Genomic DNA, 17,613 nt, shown 5'->3' on the forward strand with positions numbered 1-17,613 from the left:
TATGTGAAAAGTATATGGCGTGAATTGAAAACAAAATGAAATGTAAAGTTGGATTTTAGAACTGGATTTTACACTGTTTGATTCAAATCTGTGATGTTACAGTATGCTTTGTACAACTTGCCTGGACAGAAAGTTGACGATGTCAATACATCATAGCGGCGCTATTTTTAAGTTTCGATGCGGACGGCATAGAGCTGTCAGGAAGTGATACCTCGATGGTTATCAGCCGCAGTCTGACCAGAATCCAGCAGTTGCCCATCAGTGACTAACGAAGTGTGAATGTCAGTGTAGATGCTTGTATTCTGTCCCTTATTTCTGGGTTAACTCTACATTTCCTTTCACTTGGCACTGTACCCTTGAGCTGCCCCCCAAGCCTGACACGACCTCTGCATAGCTGTTGCGTAATTATTTAGTTTGTGTAATAGTTAGTGTGATATCTGATTAGTTGCAACTTCATCTCTGGACTTACACTGTGACTGCCATGCCATTAACTCGCTCCCAACTCTCCCACATGGCAGGTCCCCACAAGGATGCTAAGTGGACCATCATGGACCAGCTCCAGATGAAATCCGGTCTTGCCACGCCCGACAGCGGTAGCCCCCGCGCCACCCCGCCTCCATCCCCGCAAACGCCGGTGGCAGGAACATACCCGTCCACGCCACCCCCGAGCATGCCCCCCAGGCCCGGAGAAGGGGGCGTGAAACCACCGATCCCACCTGCCCGGGCGCCCAAGTCCACCCCCACTGCCAGCAAGCTGCCAGAGCTACCTGCTGTGATCGTGGACCCAGAGACAGGGGACAGGTACCGCAGGGGACGGCTCCTTGGAAAGGTAAGCAGGGAAAAATAGTTTTGAGAACCAGTACCCTGTTGGTTGATATTGCAGTACCTCACTCTGATAGCAAATACCTAAGCTAGGGGCCTTTATCACCTGTCAAGATTTCCGCCTGTTCCTCCAGCTGTTACTATTATTATAAAGTCTTTGCAAAGTTATTAACTACAGTTGTGGCCCCAATCAGGAACCTGTAGTCTTTTCCTGTTTCATTATGGGCTCCTGCAGGGCAAAGCTTCGAGAAGCCGTACACACTGTGATGCCTGACTGTCAATGCACATATAGGATATAAACTTTTCAAGTGGATTTTAGGAGTTTGTGCATACAGGTGTAGGGGTATATCAGAAATTTCAATGATTCGCTTCATATATTTTTCAATAGATTCCATCTGTCTGAATACTTAACATTGATTATACACTGGTTCAAATTTTTACATTCAATGAGTTGTTTCTATCTCTAACTCACATTTAAGAACTCTTTTGAAGCACTTATGCTAGGTTTTTTTTTAATCTGCAAATTGTAAATTATGCCTTTAACCCTTTTGTCCCTGTAAGTAGCAGGTCAGGGACTCTTGGAGTAATGTAGCAGTGTGTCGGGAACTTCCAGACTTCTGGATGGTGCACTTAACTGGCTTAAAAATGATTAGTGTCCCCCTGCTGCCTGATAGAGCAGGGTATTGCCTGAAACCACATCCCCCTAAATTGCAGTCATATGATCTTTATTCACATTATATGAGACAAATTTATCTGGGAAGGTTTTCTCTCTTTCTTTTGGTCTCTTCTTTTAATGTTTCCTTTGACAAGGAGATGTATGAGGGGGCATCTATTTTTAAACTGCTAGCCAGAGTGACTCAACGGCAAGCCTTAAATATCTCCCCCAGTCGAGCGGTTCTTTTTAGGCAGGATGCCTAAAAGTGGAGCGTTAGGATGACAGCGATAATGGTACAGAAACAGCGGTTCCTCCGTGCATCTTGTTGTCAGGTCAACCCTGCGCTATAATTAGCGAAGGTTCCCATCTACACTTCCCAGTGCCTCAACTCTTGATGCGTGTGTCGTATTTTTAATTCAAGTCAAAACGTGCCCCAATGCACAAAGGATTTTGGTACTAACATGCATCTTTTGAGCTACGATTTCTGTGTGAAACTGAAGTGAAGCAAAGAGGATTTATGCAAAAAATATGTGAGATTTGGTGGCTCTTCCCCAGGTCCACTGAAATCCACACATCACTATCAAAAAAAGGTGTGTTTAGGGAGGGGATACAACCCATGTATTTTCATACTCCATATGGTATAGTCTCAATCATATTTTTTTTTTCAATTTTATAATACTGCAATGTATTTCAGTGTCAAATGACTGTAAAGTTTTGAAACATTTATGTGTCATTATTCAATCAATCTTGCATAGTGTTTTTGTTTTTCAGAGCACCAGGGAACTAGACTCAATTTTTTTTTTAAAGTTTGTATGCAATCCTGAACGACAGAAGAAAGTATTTCAGCCTGGAAGTACATCTAAACTATACCTTGCCATTAGTACCCCACCCCCAACACACACACACAAACACAATCTCCTGCCCTTGTGGTACATCGAAATGATGTACCCTCCAATATGCTAGTGTAAATGAAGTTTAGTGTATTATGCTACAACCTGGGTGTGAGACCATTAGTCAATTTCCTGTTATTTGACAAGAAGTTTTAAGGGGGGGGGGGATCAGTCATTCACAAAGTGTGCTTTTTCAGGGGAGCACTGTGTCCGCCAGGCTTTGAGTGCTGATATCATCCTTTTCCCTTTCCTCCCCCCCCCCCCATTCCCCTTCCCCCCAACCCCAAACAGTAGAAGTGGGCATCATTTTAACAACGAAGCAAAAAGTCATTTAGTATTCAAAGATTTACTTTTGAGATCTTTTGGCACTTTGCAGCAGATTTTTACTGAGTAGTAAGAATGCTGTGTATGCCAATTTGATTTCTTTAAATTCATCAGGAGACTCCAATGAACAATCATTAAGGTATGATTAAAAGGAGCAAGAGCAGGTGGTATTGAATGAGAATGAAAACATGAAAATAATTTCTTAGATTAAATTACAGCTTTACACTTTTTGAATCCTGTCCATTTGTTCTCAGTGTGGTATGGAATTGTTTTGTGTATTAAATTCCTCTTTGGAAGGGAGAATGATAGACTACACGGCTGTTTTGAGTGGTATGCCGTATATGCAGGGGCGGATCCAGGAATTCCGTAAAGGGGAGGTGCCTTTACAAAATCAAAGGGGAGCGCACATGCCCCCCCCCCCCATTATTTTTTCCTTTAATTTCTTTTGATTTAACAGAAAAAAAAGAGGGGGCACATGCCCGGTGTGCCCCCCTCTGGATCCATCACTGTATATCCTGTATATGTACAGGGAAGGTATGTTGGAGAATGCATCATATTACATAGGAAAGTCTAGTGTTTGGAATTGCCTTCAGAGAATGAGGGTAGAATTTTATCTGGCTTGTGGATTCTCTCTTGGTTCACCATGTTCTGCTACAAGGAGGGATAGATGTGGAAATGTTGTTTCCGATCCGTTCTGCACAAACTTTGTATTAAAAGTAGCTCTGCAGTTTCTGTTAGCAGACATCCAAGGCAAGGAGAAAATCCTGCCTACTACCACACTATGCCCATGTTTCCCTGAAGTTATAAATGCCAGGATGAGTCATGCACAGTTCAGGCCTGTCACAAGCCAATTATAGCCTGCGCAGTTGCGAATTATTTTAACACTCGGTGATACCCTCATTGTACAGTGCAAGCTTTGGGAAGAAATTTGCATGTTGAATGGTCTATTGTCACTTTTTATTTTCTTCTCTGATAGCTGAAAGTGAAAAGTAGGACGATTTCATTTGTGGTTTTTCAAGTGTTTGCATTTGAGAGACAACGTACTGCATTGTACCTTTTGAGCTTTCACTTCTGTCTTTTTTGTCACCAAAAGAGAGTTAAGAGTGTTGAGTACATAGGAGTGAAGGAAGCAGCAACTTTTGTGCAGCTTCTCCCAACGTGGTTATTTTTTTACTTGCAATATTCTTTTATCCGCTCTATTTTGTTTTTGTTTAAATGATGCTTATAAAATGATGGTTAAATATTAGATTACATATGCACATACCCTGGGGACAATTAAGACCCTGGGATGATAGGAGGATAACAGGAGGAAACTCGTACCTGACCTGCTCTGTGCGGCTGGTCCCTAGAATATCTCAAGACAATGCTTAAACGTTGACCCAGATTGCCCTCGGCTTTGCCTCAGTTGTTTGCAAACTCCTCACAAATCAGTTGTAAATATTAAAAGAGCCTACAGATTGTAATGACTCCTTATCTGAATGAAAGTTCATAGCCCTCTCAGACTAAAATAAACCGAAGCTGAGTGTGATGCACTTTCAGAAATGTTGTTGTTTTGAAACTATTGTAGTCATAAATGTTGAACCTGAAGGCCCAATCGACGTGTTATGTTTGGAAGCACAATACTGCTTTTATGCTCTGCTTTCCTTTGATGTGAAAAAGAAAATGAATACTGTATACTATTCACCATGCAATATATTATATTTCTTGAGTGGAAATATCCAGGAACTGGTACTCAAAAGATAATTTTACAAATTGTCAAATTCGTAATTGAGAGCCTCTGTGATGGAGTGAGAAAAATTATCCTTAAATTCAGGGTAAAGTTTAATTTGAGCAAGTTTCAACTTTGAAGATATATACAGCACTGTTGTGTCATGGTAGGCAATAACATGTGGAGTTGTTCATTTAGAACTCAATTATTGATCAACTTTTTCAGGAAAATAGAAATGCTACACAATCAAACTGCATGTAAATCTACAATTGTGCTCAGAACTCTAATACTGGCCCTTGATTTGCAGTGAATCAGTGAGAGACAATAATTGTCTCTCTCTTTCTCTCTTTTTTTTTTTGTCTCATGGTAGTCTTTGTAGTACATCGGAATTATTTGTCATTACATTCAATATAACAGTTATGCCTATGTCATCATGATTGGATACAGTCAATGAAATTCAATTAGGATGTTTCCCCGTCTGTCGCTGCCCGTCTTTCTGCTGTCGAATCATCCAAATTGGATTACACCCATCATTCAAACTTTGCCTCTGATGAGTCCCTCCATGTGTGATCGAACAGACACTATGAATTTTTAGCTGTCACATTGTACATTGGCATCCATTCAGCGTGCGATTTCATATTGAAATCGCACAAAGAGCCAATGGATAAAAGGAAAAGACGAAGATTCTTTGAGTGACGGCTGTTTCCTGTTTTCTCGAATGGCGAGAATTGATGAGGCCCTTTTTATTCTTTGTGCGTATCATGGTCCAGTTTCCCTTTTTTCCCTCTTTTGCTCTCATTTCTCTGTCTTTCTCTGGGCTGTGTTCACTGAAGGGTGGATACTAGGACCATCATTGCCGGTAATCCTATTGCTACAAGAACTGGTATTATTTACTCTATTCACTTCAGAAGAGGCATGAGTAATTGGCGCTCTTACTGGACGACAAAAGCGATTAGAGCTCGTAAAAAAGGGATCGAAGGAGGAACTTTACAAATGACTGGCGTCGTTGTGTACGCTTTACGCGGGTGCTTTGAGTTTGACTGCCGAAACCAGTAAGAGATTCATTTGTATATATAGACAGTAAACACAAAGGAAAGAAGGAGCGGTGATGACGTGTATAGGCCTACTTGGTTTCCTTGTAACATCGGCTTCAAAGAGGGGCAATATACCAATTTGTTTAGCGATTTTTTTTTTTTTTAAGGGGTATAGGGTGTTTGCTTCAAAATGATGAACTTCTTTGTACCTCGTATCTGATGTTAGTGCAATTTGTTAAAGAAGTATTGTGGTGATGACAATAGTTTAGATTTGACTCTATTTTCTTTCTCTCTTTCAATTGATGTGGCTTACAGCATTGCCTGTGAACAACAACAAAAAAAAAAACAACCCTGCCTGTATGGAAGATACTATAGAACTTTCTGTTCTGTTCAGTTTTTTTAATCATAAAAAGAGTCAGGAAAACAGGAAATAGATGGACAATGCTAATCACTGGTTTAACAGAAATATATTCTCACTGGTGATGTGTGCACAGGATTCTTTAATTTCTATTAAAGCCAGTTAGATAAGAAACTTAGAGAGGGATGCCAGGGTGTCTGTAAGTTTATGATATGCTGGTAAAACTATGTTGCTTTTTGTCCTCATCAATGGGCTGTTTCATATTAGCCGCATTCACATAAGCACAAAATAGCATGATAATGATTGCGCTCCAAATCTTGAGTTATTTTGCAAGCATTCACATGGTCAGAAATAGTAGGATAACAATCGCTCTCCAAATCTCGTGATTTTTTGCAAGCATTCACATGGACAGAAATAACCCGCTAATGAGCTGCTTGATAAATCAGTAAATCTATTGTTCTTGTGCATCGCAGTGATGTGGTGCGCACCCTGTGGTGATGTGCGCTTTGAAGGATGGGATACAAAATCTTGAGATTATTTGGTCCAGGATTCACATGCTCACCGCATGGCAAATTAGCACCCTAATTCAGAAATAATTTCATTTCATTTCATTTATTTGGCAAAATATAAAACAATATACAACATGCAGGTCATTACAAAGAAACAGATACATGCCAGGACTCCTAAGAAGCAAATTTGTGCTTGTGGCTGGAGCCCTCAAGCCAAAATGGATAAAATACTGTACATTCAATCAACCAACACTTATTGTGATATGGACCAAAAGATTGCTTAGGATTAGTATCGCGATGCTGATCACACTACTGATAAGTGGTGGGATTTTTGTGTCCACATGACGTCATGCAAAAATATCAAGATTGTGATCGTAATGCAAATCTCAAGATTTGCATCCTGCTAATTCGCATAAGTGTGAACCCCATTATAGAGATATATTTATGGCAGTTATCTTTGCTTTGTTTGAAAGCATTCATTCACATTGTAACAAGAAATTGCAAGGTTATAACTGTGGAAAAAAATAATTTGCAAAGTTTGTGCTACATTTGTAGTTGTTATATTGGTTTGAGAGTCTGTTGCATGCGAAGTACAGTAGGGTAATAGCCTGGTGGACTAGCTCAGTAGAGCTCTGCACAGGGCATACAAGTGGAAGTTATGCGACAAATATCAATTTTTTCTTCACAGTAGATTAGGGGATTTGTCAAAGAATACTGGTCAGCAGCTTTACTTTGCACCTACTAGTTTCAGTCTTTCGGAAGAAATTTAACTGGAAAATGCACCAAAATGACCATCTTTGACAACACTTCCATTCATGGCTCTCTCTAGATTTGAGGCAAGGGGTTCGTTGAGGTTTGACAATCACTGCAGGGGCTATGGTATATGATGATACTGAAGGCTTTGAATGTAGCTTGAGAAGGAAATTTTAAGGAGCTGGAATATGTGGGGAAGAATGGTGGGGAGGGGAAGGCACCTGTTACCTGTTTTCCCTTCCCTGAGTGGAGGCATTGGGTGGACTGACCTGTTTATTTAAGGTCAGTAAAAGGTCATGGGTCATTGCCACAATCAAGTTGTTTTTTTAATGTAGAGTCAAATAAGAAAGTTCTCCAGGGCTCTTATGCCCCATGAATACAGTAACTCCTTAGACTTTTTCTCACTTCTGTCACTGGAGGCACACCTACACAATATTTCACTCACTCTCTGCAGTGTTCTGTTATCAGAGGGGAAATTTAATACTTTTCCTTCATCGCTCACTTGGAGCAAGTCCATGAAAGTAGGGATACACAGTGCATTGGCAAAAGCAGATAAGGAAAAACTTCAAAAGTTCAAGATGAAAGACCTGTTCACACAGAAGAGTTAGCAGTTTTTTGGATTGCGTGTGTTGCAAACAAAGACATAACCACATTGAAAACAACAAAATCACATGTTCATATTCTCATGTCTGATTAAAATAAAAAAGGCACATGAACTTCCTGTTTGTCTCAATATTTTTACTGGCTTTCACTGTGCCTATCGTCCATATTTAAGCTCTACACCAACTGGTGAAGACTATAAAGCTCACAGTTCATGTTTTCTCATTGTACTCATTATTTCATGCATAATGAATGAAAGAGAACATATGTCTGGATATCATCCCATCACTACATTTGGAGTAGGGGAGTCCACTAAAATGAAATCAGTGACAATTAACACTAGTATGCAGTTTCCCTCTCCCTCAATGGTGTATTATGCAATCTACTTTGGGAAATGAGATTATATACAAGATCACCTTGAATGTGATAAATAGAAATTCCAAGATATTGAATATAGTTTTAAAAATGTAAAACTGTATACATGAAGGATATTATTGAGCTTTAGGAAGTAGGCCTACACATACATTTGACCTCCCTCCTCCCCCCCCCCACCACATTCAGACTGAAATAGACATTCTAATGCCTGCATAATAGATTGTAAATATGCCAGCCAAAGGTAAGGGTAGGCCTACAATTTGTACCTGCTGTTATCTATTATGCAGTACCTAATTACCTTTCTTGCGCTAGCCTTTTGCACATTACAAGGCCATTATGGAGTGTGACCTTAGCACAATGGTGTGCATATTTGTACTGTAGATCACAGCAATATTCTAGCAATATTATGTGCAAGTGCTGGTAATGTCTGTTTTGTCCAAAAATCTGCTTGTCTACATAATTTCCATAGCTATCTTTACGTCAATAAAGTCGGCCTATCTGCTTAGTGAGATTTCTTGCATCAATCATGTCATAATCACTTTGCGGAAATATGAAGGATAGAAGGCATTATCTTATACTACTTACTATCATCATACAAAGAAGTAAATTTAATTACCTTTTGACAGTACATGTAGGTATTTTAACTCTTCTGCGGCAATTCCCACCATACCATCTGTAAATTTTGCTACACTTATGTATGAATTTGATATTGTTAGTGATGCCACGTGATAATGCCTAGCTACATGTAATTGTACCATTTGAGAATTACCTGCAAGGAAAATACATACTGTATTTTTAGTTTTACCACTACTCATTTACAATCCATCATTTCATTCCTGCCATCTAGCCCACATGAAGCCCCCTATATGCAGAATTGGTTTATTGTACTGCGATTCTGGATGCTATGCCATGCTAGTAAGAAGAGATTGATTCCAGCTGAAATTTGGCGGGAAATTGCTGTGGAGTTGTACTGTACAGCAGGACAGACAAAGGGGGAGAGTGGCAACCTCATCTCCACTTGTAGAATGACTGCCTCTCTATCTCCAGCTGTGTGTAAACACGTGCCTTTCCAGGTAGCTCACAAAAGGCCCATTACTGGTGCATGGTATCTAACTGTGCTCTCGAGTACAATGTAAATAGTCGGGGACAGTAGGCGGCCCGCTGCCGCCGGAAACATGACGTCCCGCATGAGTGGGTTCAATGAACTGTCGGTACGTTGATCATTCCTTCTGTTGGACGTCATCAGATTGTTAGCAAACAAAAACTTGATGCATGCATGACTAGGCAGTGTTCTATACATAAATCATATAATACATAAAATATTTGGATGTAGGGCCTATTCAAATGCTTTGGTATGTCTTTTCTTTGTCTGTGGTTGTAGTTTTGTGTTAGCGACTGTTGTCTCTTATTTTGTTGCCAGGTGTCAATTGTTGACAAAACTCAAATAAACTAAATCGGTTTGAGATGGTGACCACAGCAATGCAATAAAATCCAGTCTCTGTGAAAGCCGGCACATTTCTGTCACGCATAGGCCCTATGTGTAGATTGTTAAGCATACCATTATAATTTACTTTTTTGTAGTCTTTTAGAACAGTTGAAAGCTCTCATTTTGCAACAAGATGTTGTTACAATTACAAGATACGTGTAGCAATTGGAATTGTTTGTTCTGTAGTGGATGAATGTACAATGTACAGCTGTATGTCACAACATACAAGTGTACGATTTTGCCTGTTTTGTTCATTTCATACTGAAAAGTGATACACTTCACCAACTGCCTCACTTCCTGCTATCAATGTCTGGAAAGTTCATGATATTTGTATTTTTTTTTTGTATTCAAGTGCAATAAATAAGGAGGAAATGCATGGAACATTGCCAACATTTAATGGGACTTCAATTTGAGCTGCACATTGCAATTGATATACTATTATTATGCTATAACTGTCTGCCACTTGACTTGATGTGCATATTAAAGGAGTTTGATGGGAAGTTGAATAGTGTTTACACAAGTTAGGAGAGATGCCCCTTACGGCTTAAGAATAAAGGACAACAAAAGACAAGACCCCCCCCCCCCCCCCAAAAAAAAAAAAAAAAAAAAAAAAAAATCTGAGAACTACAGTGTACATGATTCAGTGGATAGGCAAATGTAAAATATCACTTTGAACTTGCAGTCCTTACCTGAGAAATGTGGGATCTTGAAGAGGGAAGAATCGACACAAATTCCTTGGAAACAATGCACACAATGAAACCGTAACACGATAACACATTGTCACAAGGTTCGTTCATAGAAAAATATTAGGACTGTGAGAAAAATGTCTGTGCACTGTGGAGAGAAAAAATCAAGAGAGATGCATACATTATTCAGAGTCTTCCGTTACATGGCTTGGTTCATTTTTGCATTAAATCAGATACAAATTCAACACAAATTTCAAAGACACAAAGATTGACAAATGCAATGATTGAAATTGTAGGAAAACAATAAACAAACAGATAAGCTTTTGATAAGTAATATTATTGTACAATAAACAACAAAACATGTAAACAAGATATAGTTTAGGTATTTTTCCAGTAAGATGAGAGATAATCGAATGCAAGAGACCACCATGGGGTCTCGTGGTGATGAAATGTGACACATTGTCAGTTTATCACTGGGAAGATTTACCTGAAAAGGTATGTGCTACGACATGAATGAAAAATGGAGAAAACAAACATGTTTCATGGATTTGATATTCAATATTTCCTGATTTAATTCATTTAGTTCAGTGCAGCAGAGTAGCATTATGGAGTTCTTACAGCACAGCAGAATATATTATAGACATACAGCTATAGTTTCTGAGCCTAACAAAATTATGATTCAATTATATTATAAAACCTACGTAATGTCGGTCTTAATAGTTTAATCATTACTCAGTTCTGTCAATTGCAGATTACAGTATGTTCCACACAAGTGTAAGACAAACATCCATTTCTTTTTCATGATTGACTTCTGTTTACTCATATTATTCATTCGTATGTTAGGTATTTGTAACTCGTATCAAAGAAAAGTTCTCAGATAACACAACAGTATGGTACCTTCGTGTATGCATGCCTTTCTTGCTCAACAATACAGTAAGGCTCAAATATGTTATCTCAGTTTTCACACTGAAAGATACTCCTATCGCTTTAGAGTATGACTAGAATAACAATATCATCATGGGTTCAGAAGTTATCGGGCACGGGTCACATCAAAATTATGTTTTCTTGCCCCATCTTGATCACTGTACTTTCGGTTTTATTTTCAACCCCTATCAAGTAGATTGTAGAGGGGGTGTGGATGTTTTCTAAGTCTTTTGATCTTATCAAACTCTAATGTTTGTCATTATTGACTGAGCACAAACCATACAAGAATGTCTACGAGCAGAGCAAGTATAAAGTTTCATACACACATTCACAATAGCCACTGTTTATTTAGAAAAGAGGAATCTATAGATGCTATTTTAAAACTTGGGAGAAAAGGGAAAATATTTACCGGAAGATGGCTGAATCAGAATTGTAAAACTGGTGGAAAAGACAGAGCTCTCTCATGAAACGTGGCATATATTGAGTTTCAAGCAAATCTGCTTCATGCTTACATTATAATATGTGACCGTGCATCACAAAACGAACAAAAAGTCGCACACACTGATTTTGCGTCAGGACTGAAAATAAGTGAAATGGGTCAACCTAGCCGATCTCGACTTTTTCATGTTTTCTGAAAGAGCAAGTCTTCTTTTACATTATGCTAAAATTTGGGGTCATAAACGGGCGGGAAAGTGTATTTTTTAGCAGTTTATCTCGAACAGTTTTGGTAGAATAGTGTGATTAGGTGTGTCTTTAGAGTCCCTTCTTCATTTTTTAAAAACCTTGTAAAGTTCACACTTTTCCTGAGTTTGTGCTTTCTTTCCAATATTTACGTGTAGATAGGTTAGGAGAGTCCATTTTGGAGTTATACATCATTTTAAAGCTTACAGTCTGCTCTTTCAGAATGTAGTCTTAACTAAAAATTCATGTCTGGCGACTTTTTGTTTGTTTTGTGGTGCAGGGTCACATATGAGCACTGAAGCTGTTTCATCATTCACGCATATTGCTGTAAAAATTGTGCATTTTTTTTCTGGTCTATCTATCCCTCTATGTACCTATCTATCCATCTATCAATCAGTCAATCTATCTATCCATCAATCTATTTATCCATCTACCTGTTAATCTATCTGTCTGTCTATCAATTATTTATCTATTTACCAATGTCCACATCCATCTGTCTAATAATCTGTCCACGTACGTTGTATATTTTTCCATCGATATATAGTTTGTGGAGAATGTTTGTCAACCTCCCTGTATGATCATGCACATACAGTATGCTCAAAGACTGTGTGCTTATGTGAACATATTTTGTTGATTATTATGTGTATGAGAAGAACTTAAGGCTGTGCAAACAGTGAGTGAAGTTATCTGAAGTGTCAGCTTTTCAGACCAGTAAAACTCTAATTGATATACAAAATGTTCGTCATGCACTGTTTATCTTGTGCAAGATCTTAGCTTAATTAGATCCTTGTGTGTTTATGTCCGGAGGAGCACCGAGAACCGTCTAGAGTTTGCTGGCCACGCTCAAATGCATTTCGGCGCTTAAACATGCGAAAGCCTGTGTATATAGCAGGTAGCAGGCGATGGCTATTAGACATTCCTAGCAGTTTTATCTCCTGCAAAGATCTCGTTTATGGTGTGTTATGTGTGTCTGTGTGTCTGTGTGTGTGTGTGTGTGTGTGTATCATGCCCTTCTCATACCCACGTGCCTGTTCCTGCTCGAGACATCCCCCCCCCTTTTGCAGCCCCCAATTTCCCAGTTTCCTGCGTTTCAAACCTGTCACTGATGACTCACCATGGGGAACTATCGGCAAAGCAAACTGCGGAGAGAGAGCGAGAGGGAGATTAGACAGAGGTACAGACACAGAAAACAGGAGGAGCGTTGGAAGGGAGAGTGACAGATTATCATAGAATACTTTGTATTTTCCACTTCATTGGGGATTTTTAATAACATGTTACCATTTGAAGAAAAAAAAAGATAAATGATTTTTAACTTTTGTATAGTAGTATTAATTTATACAGATTTGGGTACAAAGGTAAAAGCAGTTAGAACAGGATGGCTGAAAATCAGCGAATCATTATCTTGACTCACTCACATTTTTATTCATGACATTACATGTATATGGGTCAGCACAGCTCTTGGCATACGGTATTTCTCATTTTAAAGGACACGCTAGCATAGGGATACAGTATACCATGCAATGGGAAGGTTGACCCAACTTGGGGAGCGTTTCAGCTCACTTCTGGCATAGAATAGGCCTTTCAGTCACGCGACACTTTTTCTCAACCGCTCCGCTGGCCCACACTGAGTCTATGGGGCCTGAAGGTCACTCCTAGAATTACGTTTTCCAGATAACTTTTGGAGAGATTTTGGCAGTTAATAAATGCAAAGCTGTTTTGATTATGAGGTGTGAAACACCTTTCTGATACACTGAAAAAAGTTTGATCTCTGAATTTGTTGAGCCAGAATCACATTTCTGTGGAGATGATAAACACAAAATGGGTTTGAAACGCATTTATATCTCGGATCTACCCTTGCCAACTGCATGCATGATCTCTGCTCCTCAGGTCAAACAGTGCAATAGACTTTACACAGTTTAAACAAGGAGTTCCTTTCGACTGGCGGAAGAGATGATGAATGCGACAACTCGAGAAAGGCCATCTGAAAGGCCTTTGCAAATGCGTTTTGATGGTGGGTATTAACAAGGATTGAAGCTCCTTGGTATTAATCTGTAGAAGACGGGCTGATTTTGCTACCACACGCATTTCCCCTAGACACCTGCCCAAGTACTGGGACTAGTCTTCAGTTGGTTAAATGGGTTTAAAACAGGGGGAAGATGACAAACACAGACCAAGAATATACAAATATTTTGGAATCCCCATACACACATAGCCAAAAAATCTTGATTGGAGTCGAACATTAGAATTAGCATACATTGTATGCTTCAATGCGCATATTTGCTTACAGGTGCTATTTGTGTTTTTTTAATGTACCCCGGCGTGCAGAGGATAAAGATCAATTCGATGGGTCACCCTTAAATCCTCATGTTACCGAGTCCTTAATAATAAACTTTACCTGATTATGTACAAGTTCTGAAATTCATACAAATGGATTCCCCCTCCTCCCTCTCCTCCCATTTGTTATTGTTGCCAATTTACTCAAAGACCATGCACATTCTATCTTCCTGACATTCTTACACACTGTATTTCATTTTGGTCTGATAATACCGCATTAAAGGCACTGTTTACCATTGGGAGCAGTGATTTAAACAATATTTAAGATATCACATTTGATGCATATGTGTAGGTCAGGTGTATCACAAAACATCCTACAATATAAAAATTTTGCAATAAAGCCTAAAGATATGAGGAGATATCACTGTTTTTTCTCACTAAACCATAACAGTAGACGTTTTAGTCTACAAACAATTTTATTATAACTATTGTTCACATTTTGTATCAATACTTAACATTGATCATATTGATTAACTTTTTTACGCTGGTTGTTTCCATCCCTAACTCACATTTCAGAACTATTTTTAAGCACTAAAGCTAGGTTTTTGTTTTATCTGCAAACGGTAAATAATGCCTTTAATTTAAAAGCATCTCTTAATTCATGAGACATACATTTGGCAGAAGCAGACTTGTGTGTATTAACCCATTCAATACTGAATTCTGAAATCCCCATAGACTTAATATACAGACCACCAGGTTCCCATATGGAATGGGCTGTTAATAGAGCAAGGCAGAGTCTGTCTTCCCATCAGAGTCCCTCATTTTGCCTGAGGTAATACAGACACTCACCAATGATTCCCCCTTACCCGTGGTCCTCAATCCGTGAATCCCTTCTCCAAGCTCCTCCACCGCTCCCGAATATGTGACGACTGTGGCCCCAACATGACCCCGGCCACGGCCAGTCACAGGCTGCGGAGGAAATTACAGGTGACTGGAGAAGTTTTGGATGGCCTGTGAAATGCAGCGGAATGCAAAAATTATTTGCCTCAAACTTGAAGAATGTGGACAGTTGCCCTATCATGTTAGCTATGTATTCTAATCGTGAGCGACCCCATGAATATATCCCCACATCCGTACGAGTTCTTCATGTTGGCTCGAAGAACACCTGCTAAGTACTTAGATAGTAGATATTCGTCAAATAATCAGCAGGTTGTGCTCCATGTTTGTGAAACAGTAACTGACATATCCCCATTCAGTCTATCTGTCTGTCTGTCAGTTCATTTGTCTGTCTGTCTGTCTGTCTGTCTGTCTGTCTGTCTGTCTGTTTTTTGGGGAGAATGAGACATCCTATTCTGCTGTAACTACTAATACACCACAGTTCCTTTTGTTATCATGCAGCGCACTTAGTTGCACCCGTGCAAATACATTATACATGTACATGTGTACATGCGTTTACCTCATAGTCAACCCGTTCATGGGTATCTTCCATTTTTCTTTCAAGTAGAGTAGATAACTTTAGTGAAATGGTGGTGGAAAAAAATTAGTATTTGTTCTGTTTGCTGCTACAAACTATACCCAAACACTTTTGAAATTGCCAATTTACCCCAAGCTGCTAGTGTGATCGCATCGCCAAAGTCAGAGAGTGTCATAAGGTGTGTGTAGGGGCACATCTATGGGGTGAGAAATGGGAGAAAGGGATGAAAGAATGGACAAGGCAACTATCGAAAAGTTTGAGGGAGAAGAGAAAAAGGTGGAAGGAAGAGGATGGTATATCAAGGGGTAGGGAGGGGGCTTTTAGGGGGGCAGGTCGAGGAAGTGATAACACATATTAAAATGACTATAACCATGTGCTGTGGTTATCCCTCTAAATATGCATGTTTTGTTTCTTAGACTGTATTTGCTGTGATATGCAAAGATTCTGTCATGACCACTACAGTGTAGCCAAGTCAGTGTGCAGCACTGTACACCTTACAGGCATAAGGTCATGACTTTAATAGGCCGGGCAAGTATGTATACAGTGCGTGTATTGATGTATTTCTTCCACCATTCTGACCTTTAACTTTCTTTTTGAAAAGTAGAAATGAAAATCAATGTTGTCAGTTTCTTTTGTTCTTTCCAAGGTCTGTGGTCTGTCCATATGAGGCACCTCACCTTGTAGCACAAATACGACCTCACATATATATGTGTCATCTTGGTCATAGGGATCTTATATTTGTTTTAATGGAACTTGGGGCCCCTCTATGTACAGACCGGTATGAGATGAGAATCGAGCTTTATAACCGACAGCACTGACATACACAATTCAGACAAATCATCAGCAAGCCAACCTGTGTCTGTGTTAACGACTGATTCAAGATGATTCATAACTTGTGCCAATGGAGTGCCTCCAATGGTCATTGGCTTTGCAGGAGTGCATAGCAACAGTTGCAATAGCAACTATCCCTGGTCAGTTTGCTTGGAGGGTATGATACATGGGGGGGGGGGGGGGGGGAGATAGCCTCTGACTGAGGTTGGCTTGTGTGAGGGATTAGGTGGGGGCAAATTTTTAATGCCTTCACAACCACGTAAGTTGTGGTACCTCAGCAACGTAACCATATGTTTCCATACCATGGAGCAGTCTTATAGAAAACTGGCCAAACTTTTAATGATCTATGACTGTTTCTAATTACATAGAAAATGAAAGTTACCGGTGCAGCTCACAGGCTACTGTAAGACAAGTGTGACAAGACTCCGAAAGTGAGAAGTGACTCAAAGTAATCCTCTCCCCTCAATCAGAGAACAAAGAAACCTACAAAAAAAAAAGAAAATCTTGAATATAGATAAAAAAGCTTCCTTCAAGGATGTCTACTACAGTAGCCATTTACTTGAGCTTTTGATAATCAAAACACAATGTATCTTGTTATGTTATATAGGCCTATTACTATGTGGAGAAAAAAATCAGACTTGTACATATTTCTTCCTTTAACTTCACTGTATGTAAAGCCATTTTTGGCTAGTTTATACTATATTTACCTTTTGGGAATTACGCCTGTTTACTGTAAAACGAGAAATGTTCGCGTGCATTTTAATTTCGCGAATTTCGCGAGCGTGAAGATTCGCGAAATTAATATGCACGCGAAAGTTCTTTTGTACACTATATGCATCGAATACCAGTGGTAGTTCGCGAAAATTTCATGCCGCAAAAAAGGCCGTCGGCTCCAATTCGCGAAAAATTCATGCCGTGAATATATCATGTTTTACAGTATATCGAATGTGGAAAAAAATGGAAAAAATATTACTCAAAGTATTGTACTTCATATAAAATACTTTGATTTTGTTTACAAAATGCGTAGACCAAGGAAGTCTAAATTACACTTTATGATCCAGAGTCCAACACCCAGTAATTAACATTTCTTGTTTCAAGAATTGCTACATCATTCAGATCATCAACGACAATAAATTATGTCCCCTACAGGAAATTTTATCTGTGGGGTACTTTTGAAGCCTCGTAAATCTCTGCCACTGAGGATTCTGTAACTGCAGTTTTTATATCCA

The 17,613-nt window shown here is 39.3% G+C and overlaps 1 protein-coding gene across 1 annotated transcript in view; it reads left to right on the plus strand.

The window, feature by feature from the left end:
* Positions 1 to 17,613, plus strand: part of LOC139744279 (serine/threonine-protein kinase PLK1-like) — a 78,840-nt gene that overhangs the window by 7,348 nt on the left and 53,879 nt on the right. Inside the window, exon 2 of the mRNA XM_071654723.1 lies at positions 519 to 829. Within this exon, the coding sequence (XP_071510824.1) occupies positions 548 to 829 (282 nt within the window). The 5' untranslated portion in view covers positions 519 to 547. The remainder of the gene's footprint in view (positions 1 to 518; positions 830 to 17,613) is intronic.

This window comes from Diadema antillarum, unplaced genomic scaffold, assembly GCF_040938485.1.
Source record: "Diadema antillarum isolate AM-2024a unplaced genomic scaffold, OU_Dant_1.0 seq00001153_RagTag, whole genome shotgun sequence".
Classification (NCBI taxonomy): domain Eukaryota; kingdom Metazoa; phylum Echinodermata; class Echinoidea; order Diadematoida; family Diadematidae; genus Diadema; species Diadema antillarum.